At 50.7% G+C, this 8517-nt stretch overlaps 1 protein-coding gene across 1 annotated transcript; it reads left to right on the top strand.

The window, feature by feature from the left end:
- Positions 1–4391: 4391 nt before the first annotated feature.
- LOC114840729 (piggyBac transposable element-derived protein 4-like) lies at positions 4392–6604 on the top strand. The gene is made up of 2 exons (XM_034291287.1): positions 4392–5443; positions 5596–6604. Exons 1-2 carry the CDS (start codon positions 4441–4443, stop codon positions 6594–6596), a joined length of 2004 nt encoding a protein of 667 aa, XP_034147178.1. The 5' UTR covers positions 4392–4440; the 3' UTR covers positions 6597–6604.
- The last annotated feature ends 1913 nt before the right edge of the window (positions 6605–8517 follow it).

Raw genomic sequence — 8517 nt, 5'->3', positions numbered from 1 at the left:
CCAATTGCTTAATCCTCGTCATCACTTGCTTTAGTTTAATTATTTTAATAATCCCCCTTACATTCCAAGAGGTGAGTTTAAGCTTCCTTATCTGTGAGATTTTGCTTTGATTGAAGACAGATTGTACAGCATAGCAATAGCCATATAAAGTAAATAATAATTCGATGTGGAAGTTAGCCAAGAAATCAGACAATCTAAGAAGCTAATATAGCAAATATGAAAACAAATGAATAACTCAAATCCTGCCATGAACACCCCCCATTAGCTGTTATCCAGAATTGAACACCCTCCCCCCTTTATCAACTTGGGATATAGTTATGTCTCCACACCGATCCAATATTAACAAGGGAGCAGTTAAACCAAACCAAGTGCTTATTAAGACCAATACAAACAAAACCATAAGACCAACAAAAAATGTGTTTGACCTGGCATTTGAATTACAAAAAAATAAAAAAATAAAATGTATTACGCATATACAAAATAAAATAATAACCGAGCCATCAGTGTATATAAATACACTAGAGATAGTACATAAAAAAGTTAAAGTAAGAACCTACCCATCTGTGAATAGAAGAAATGCACAAATATATATAACTCCGAGCCACGTCGTTCTCGCTAGGATTCAGATAAAGAAAATCTGACGTGTCCTTTCAGGTTCTGTCCACTCCACCTGTACTTAGTATTCCCTGCAAAAACGTATCCGCCTCAACTGGGTCCTCAAACTCACGGGTCTGTCCATCGATAGTCAGGCGCAGCTTGGCATGGATCTCAACCGTTGTTTAACTCAGTCAAAACGCCTTCTTTGACGGTGAAGATCCGCGGATAAATCGGGGAAAAATCTGACTTCATGATCTCCATACATGATCTTGCCTTTAATCCTCGCAGCTCTCATCACCCAGACTTTATCATGGAAGTTCAAAAACTTCATGATCAGCACTTTTGGAGGAGATGACTGTATTGTGAACGGCCAGGTAGTCTGTGCGCTCTCTCGATGATGGGGGGCGCGGGAAAAGTAGCCATAGTTAGCCATAGTGGGCGCGTTGCAACAACCAAAGTATTTGGCTTACTCTTTTTAAACTTTAATAAAAATAAAATAAATGCGAAAAAACTCTGTGATGGTCTGAGTCTAATTTTTATTTTCAGTTCTTCAAAAAGTATTTACAAGAATTGGCAACGTTTCGACCATAGCATGGTCTTCATCAGGCTATAAAAAAGTAAGTGCGAGATGGAAAATGGGGGCTAACTGACAAATGGATACAATATATACAATGGTATTAATTGGTTCGTGTATGATGCACAATACATTTGATATTTGAAATTTAGCCAATCCCCATAAGGTACTGGGTCAAGCCACATCTTATAGGGTGAGGGTTAGGGGGTTAGGGTTAGGTTATTTAAAGAAAACAGACTAATCTGATGTGCTCTGGCACAAGCTATACCTATAAAAATGGTAGGACTGGTATATAAATACATTTGTGACAGGGAACATTTAAAACAATATTTTCAAAATTAAAGGAAAAGGGGACATATAAGTCAATATAACCCTTTCTAAAAAAAGAAACAAAAAAAAGGGAAAACCAATATTATAATGGCATCACATTTTATCAGATACAAAGGCTCAGGCTGAGGGAACAATTCTCTTATTACAGTTTTTTACAATTGCTATGACAGTTTTTTCAATACATTTAACAAGTTTCCTAAACTCTTAACCCTCGTGTTGTCCCGGGGTCCGCCCGACCCGCAGACAGCCTTCCCTGGCCCTAGCATAGCCCCTAGTGGGTCACAAAGACCCCCCACCACCACCGTTAGCCTTCCCTGGCCCTAGCATAGCCCCTAGTGGGTCACAAAGACCCCCCACCACCACCGTCAGCCTTCCCTGGCCCTAGCATAGCCCCTAGTGGGTCACAAAGACCCCCCACCACCACCGTTAGCCTTCCCTGGCCCTAGCATAGCCCCTAGTGGGTCACAAAGACCCCCCACCACCACCGTCAGCCTTCCCTGGCCCTAGCATAGCCCCTAGTGGGTCACAAAGACCCCCCACCACCACCGTCAGCCTTCCCTGGCCCTAGCATAGCCCCTAGTGGGTCACAAAGACCCCCCACCACCACCGTTAGCCTTCCCTGGCCCTAGCATAGCCCCTAGTGGGTCACAAAGACCCCCCACCACCACCGTCAGCCTTCCCTGGCCCTAGCATAGCCCCTAGTGGGTCACAAAGACCCCCCACCACCACCGTTAGCCTTCCCTGGCCCTAGCATAGCCCCTAGTGGGTCACAAAGACCCCCCACCACCACCGTTAGCCTTCCCTGGCCCTAGCATAGCCCCTAGTGGGTCACAAAGACCCCCCACCACCACCGTCAGCCTTCCCTGGCCCTAGCATAGCCCCTAGTGGGTCACAAAGACCCCCCACCACCACCGTTAGCCTTCCCTGGCCCTAGCATAGCCCCTAGTGGGTCACAAAGACCCCCCACCACCACCGTCAGCCTTCCACCGGCCACTGTTACCCCGCACGCGCTCCCATGAAAATACTTTTCATAACCTGTTCAGACATCGTAGACTGTTCGAGCAATAATGAGAGTTAATACATGTTTAACAATGTTTTATTTGAGTTTTCGAAATTACACAACCAATATATTCAGAAAAGTTACACAAACATTCAGATTTCTCATAATCTTTGTTTATATACATGTTAACATGAAAACTGAAGCTACCCCCTGGCCTTAGACAACAGACTCTTTGCTTTCATCACACCATGACCCCGCTGCGTGGCATACAACATCCTCATTAAATTTGTCCATGTACTCATCCCTGTTCTCACTCAGTCTCTGTGTGATGTTCGGCTCCAACTTGAGCTCGTGCAGAAAGTTCTCAGCGGCCTCGTGAACATCAGTCATCGGTGTGTGAAAACCTGATGCGTTCAAAGCCTTGACCAACACATGTTTCAGTCGCGGTGTTAAAACTGTCGCCACAATGTCATCATAATGGGCCTCAAAAAAATACTCAGGCGGTTCGAGACATGAATGTCTTGTCTGGCTCGGGTGGTCCACTTTGCATCCGATGCATGCTTTGTGTAGAATAGCCCCAACAACGTTTTCCAGAATCATACCCATTGTTGCTTTGATGATCTTTAAAATGTTTGGTGCAAGTTGTTTGTCCATTTTGTGATAACTCTTGTTAGCATTTGAAAGGTATGACAGGTTAAGAGGACCTAGTTGATCACCAAACCGGTCAATCCAATGGTAGTCTCTTGTTGGGTGTGCAGGTGGAATCGAGATACACAGCCAGTCCTCAGCCTTGGGTTCTTCAATCACCGCTTGGTTGTAATCTTGAGACATGTTTCGTAAATTCTTCCTACTGCTTGAATGTCACCGGAGGTCTGTCGGTTTTTATGCTGTGCTGATGAAGGTGTTGGCTTAAGGCGGGGCTTCGGTGTCTTAGCTCACTCGATCAGTCAGCAGTCACAAACTAACATGCTGTTATTTTCCGGAAATAACTCCACTCTCACAGAGTCATACTCTTTCAGCCCCTCGACAACTTTAAACAGTACATCTACTGTATTATGTGGGCCTTGTTTTGGCCCCAAATAAAACACTTTTCGAAAGGTGTCCCACAAACGGGCATTTAAAACCATTTGATCAGTCACACCAGCCTCAAACACTTGGCCTTCGGGTAATTCATAAAATGCAACCTCCGGTTCTTCTGGGTTGAAGATGTATCCCCCGGTCCGACCGTCGTCCAATTTCCACTCCTGTGCCACCATATCCGGGTGTAATTGAACAGAGTCATACTCTTTCAGCCCCTCGACAACTTTAAACAGTACATCTACTGTATTATGTGGGCCTTGTTTTGGCCCCAAATAAAACACTTTTCGAAAGGTGTCCCACAAACGGGCATTTAAAACCATTTGATCAGTCACACCAGCCTCAAACACTTGGCCTTCGGGTAATTCATAAAATGCAACCTCCGGTTCTTCTGGGTTGAAGATGTATCCCCCGGTCCGACCGTCGTCCAATTTCCACTCCTGTGCCACCATATCCGGGTGTAATTGATGGATTCGGGTTAAACTCTGCATCGGTTTCTTCGGGGCTGGCATGTTGATTGCATCTCTGTGGTCCATTTGCAATGTCTTACCAAATCGCAGAGCTGTGTTTAAGCTGTTAGCTTTCACCGGTGTTTCACCGAAAACATTGATAGCAGCACAATCCTCCATGTTTTTGCAATGTGTAGGTAAGTTCGCTCGGGCAAGACTGAATGACCAACCCCGATGTCGGTGTGGTCTAAACACATACCCCTCCCCGGGTCCGCCCGACCCGCAGACAGCCTTCCCTGGCCCTAGCGTAGCCCCGGGAGAAACAGATACTAACATTGGTCCGTCCGTCCCCCTCCCCCCCGCAACCGTGCGTGTGTACATCCCGCTGGCTCGGTGTCCAGTACTCGGATGCGATGGCAGGAGCCGCTAGGTGCACGGCGAAACAGGTACTAGAACAGATTTTGGCGAATCGCCCGTCCGTCCCAGATGAGGACGACGATGACGAAGAGGAACAGGAGGAGGACGAGGAACAACAGGAGAACGTGTCAGAGGAGGGCTCGGAAGCGATGCCCGGAGCCGCCAGGTGCACCGCAAAACAGGTTCTAGAACGGATGTTTGCGAATCGCAGGCATGCCATGGAGGAGGGCGAGGAACAGGAGGAGGGCGAGGAACAGGAGGAGTGCGAGGAACAGGAGGAGGGCGAGGAACAGGAGGAGGGCGAGGAACAGGAGGAGGGCGAGGAACTGGAGGAAGTGTCAGAGGAAGAAGACAACCAGGAACACGAGCCGGAGGACGAGGCTTCCTCCTCCTCGTCGGACCAGGAACAAGAGCGATACGCTCCCGAGGCGGAGAGAGATACGTTCCGGTCGAAAAACGGAGCAATCGCGTGGTCCTCGGTCGCGTGTCCCAAACAGGGCAGGCCGCCACGAGCGAACGTGGCGGCCACGATGCCCCCGGGCCCCACGGAGCACGCGGTCTCCCACACGCGGGACGTAGCCTCCGCGTTCCTGCTGTTCATCACACCCGCGATAGAAAGCGTGGTACTGGAGATGACAAACCTGGAGGGCACTCGGAAATACGGAGACGGCTGGAAGGCGATGGATGCGATCGACCTGCGCGCATACGTGGGGCTGCTGATCCTTGCGGGCGTATTCAGGTCCCGAGGCGAGGCAGCGGCCAGTCTGTGGGACGCGGAGAGCGGAAGGCCCGTGTTCCGCGCCACCATGCCTCTGAAACTCTTTCACACGTACTCCAGGCTGCTGCGATTTGACGACCGCGAGTCGCGCCTGGAGAGACGCGCAACGGACAAACTCGCGGCCATACGAGAGGTCTGGGACAAGTGGTCCGAGCGGCTCCCGTTCCTCTACAACCCGGGCCCTCACGTTACGGTGGACGAGCAACTTGTCCCGTTCAGAGGTGGGTAACGCACGGGTAACACGCGCAAACGCACGCTAGCGGTGCAGCGGTGCATTTCTAGGAAAACCTAGGGCCGCCCAAAACCCTGTGACTAGCATGATCATCATCATCATCATCATCATCATCATCATCATATCTCCTCATCTCCCCAGGTCGTTGCCCTTTCCGCCAGTACATGCCCAGCAAGCCCGCGAGGTACGGGATCAAGTCGTGGGTAGCGTGCGATGCAAAATCCAGCTACGCGTGGAAGATGCAAGTGTACACCGGGAAGCCCGCCGTGGGCGGACCTGAGAAGAACCAGGGCATGCGGGTGGTGCTCGATGTGACAGAGGGGCTCAGGGGACACAACGTGACGTGCGATAATTTCTTCACCTCCTACGAACTCGGACAGCGGCTCCTGGCCAGGGGGCTCACGATGGTGGGCACGGTTCGCAAGAACAAGCCCGAGCTCCCGGCCGCGCTGCTCGCGACCAAGGGCCGAGAGGTGTTCTCGTCCAGGTTCGCTTTCACACCGAGCGCCACTCTAGTGTCCTACATGCCCAAGAAAAGCAAGAACGTGGTACTGCTGAGCACGCTGCACACAGACGCCCACGTGAGCGAGCGCCAGGACAGGAAACCCTCCGTGATCTTGGACTACAACAGCAACAAAGGAGGGGTGGACAACCTAGACAAGTTGGTCGGAACCTACAGCTGCAGGAGGATGACGGCCCGCTGGCCCTTGGTGGTGTTCCACAACATAATCGACGTGTCCGCTTACAACGCCTTCGTGATATGGAGGGAGCTCAACCCCGGCTGGATGACCCGTAAGCGGAACAAGAGGAGAGTGTTCCTGGAGCAGCTGGGAAAAGCTCTCGTGAAGCCGCTCATGGAAAGAAGGGCGCGTATCCCGCGCACACGCTCGTCCGCTGAGCTCGTGAAAGCCGCGCAGGGCGCTAGAGCAGGTGATCGCCGCGAGGGCCTGGAAGCCGCTGCCCGTGCCCCTGGCCCTGCCCCTGCCAGTAAGAGGAAGAGGTGTCAGAGCTGCCCGCCCAAGAAAGACTGTAAAACCCACACGGTGTGCAGCGGGTGTAAGAGATACGTATGCAAACGCTGCACCCACGCTTACTGTCCCACGTGCGCCGATTGGGGGTTTACACAAGAAGAGACGGCCTGACCCGGGGGGGGGGGGGGGGAAACGATCTCTGTCACCCACGGTTAGCATATCGGTCGATGCGCCACCCATTGTCCCTAGGTAGAGAATCAGCGTTAGAATCGCCCCTTTTCCCTTGGGGTCTCTCTTACCCGAGGTTATACAGCACCCTGCCCTGTCCCTTTGGGTCTCTCTTACCCGCGGTTAGACAGCACCCTCCCATTTCCCTTGGGGTCTCTCTTACCCACGTTTAGACAGCATCCACCCCTTTCCCCTTGGGGTCTCTATGTCCCACGGTTAGATAACACCCTGCCCTGTCCCTTGGGGTCTCTCTTACCCACGGTTAGACAGCACCCTACCATTTCCCTTGGGGTCTCTCTTACCCACGTTTAGACAGCATCCACCCCTTTCCCCTTGGGGTCTCTATGTCTCCCCGGGTTAGACAACACCCTGCCCCGTCCCTTGGGGTCTCTCTTACCCACGGTTAGACAGCACCCTCCCATTTCCCTTGGGGTCTCTCTTACCCACGTTTAGACAGCATCCACCCCTTTCCCCCTTGGGGTCTCTATGTCCCACGGTTAGATAACACCCTGCCCCGTCCCTTGGGGTCTCTATGTCCCACGGTTAGACAACACCCGCCCCTTTCCCCTTGGGTCTCTATGTCCCACGGTTAGATAACACCCCACCCCTTTCCCCTTGGGTCTCACCGACACGAACGAGTTGGGGTGTACACAGCAAGGCGTGAACTGACCCGCAGGACACAGGGGTATGCACGGAACGCAAGGGCGACACAAGGGTTAAAGAGTGGGTGGAGCGGAAATGCTAAACAAAACATGGGTGGGCACTAAACAGGGGGGGCATTTTAAAAATCACCTCCCTCCAGCCAGAGGAGCCCACCAGCGGTACCCACCTCCCTCCAGCCAGAGGAGCCCACCAGCGGTACCCAGAGTTGCCAACACGTAAGGTTCCGCCCCAAACAATGGGTAGTGAGTTCATATAAAAGCTGTTACGTAAATCTCATACAGTTTGCTACAGCTGAGCCTAGACATTCGTACACATTCACAGTACAGACATGTGTAGCGAGGGTACTAAAGAGAGAGCTCCCATTGAGATGGTGACAATGCCTGTTTCTTCAAAAATTGAGAAGGAACACAGGAACACGTAGAAGGTGGGACAAGAGAGAGCAAGGTAGTTGGGGTATTTCAGCAGAGCCGTCGCTCAGTCAACTGGCGCGTGCTCATAAACGCATACGCTCAATCTGATATTGAAACATTGGCAGAGAGGTTGAACAACCTCACTTGTGACTATGTGCACATGTGGGTGTGTCCTGAATCAGAGGGCCCCGAGCCAGGACGAGTGTGTATCTGCCATAGCATGGACTTAAATGTGTGCCCTTCTCCGTACACTACCATTCGTGTATGCTTTGAGTCCAAGAAACCTATGACAGCCACGGAAACATTGGAGTTTTTAGGTGTTCCGTGTACCTTGTACATCCCTACCCAAGAGGAGGACTACTTGAGATTGGGCGTACTGTTCTGTAAGGGGTCTCTCGTGTTCTATGAGAAGAATGAGATGAGATATGTACACATATACCGTGACAATGTCACGGTCTGCAGCTATGTGACCACCGGTGGCCATCGTAGATTATTAGATCGTTTGAGCTGGGAATTCCATTCTTCTGAAAGCGGACCAACGTGTCATCCGAAACTGGATTTCTTCTTCGATTTCTACCGTTTCTTACACTTACACAACTAAAGGATTTTAGTTGGGAGCTGCTACTCATGTATACCGTTTCCATGTGTGATGTGTTACCTTACGGTATGTGTTAAGTGTGCGCTGTACACAATAAAACCATTTTAAACTGGTTCTACTGTTGTCAAGGTAGTGTTTTGACTTTCATTTGGATCTTTGTATGTTTCAAAACTCTACATGTGCTCATATAATC

The sequence above is a fragment of the Esox lucius genome, unplaced genomic scaffold (genome assembly GCF_011004845.1).
Source record: "Esox lucius isolate fEsoLuc1 unplaced genomic scaffold, fEsoLuc1.pri scaffold_42_arrow_ctg1, whole genome shotgun sequence".
Lineage (NCBI taxonomy): Eukaryota > Metazoa > Chordata > Actinopteri > Esociformes > Esocidae > Esox > Esox lucius.
Note: the sequence above shows the minus strand (reverse complement) of the source record. Positions and strands in the feature narration are given on the sequence as shown.

What these genes read in the sequence shown, in the direction of transcription:
- LOC114840729 (XM_034291287.1), top strand. Translation starts at nt 4,441, where the DNA reads ATGGCAGGAGCCGCTAGGTGCACGGCGAAACAGGTACTAGAACAGATT. An exon ending in GCAACTTGTCCCGTTCAGAG is followed by an intron (nt 5,444 to 5,595) that starts GTGGGTAACGCA and finishes TCATCTCCCCAG; the next exon opens with GTCGTTGCCCTTTCCGCCAG.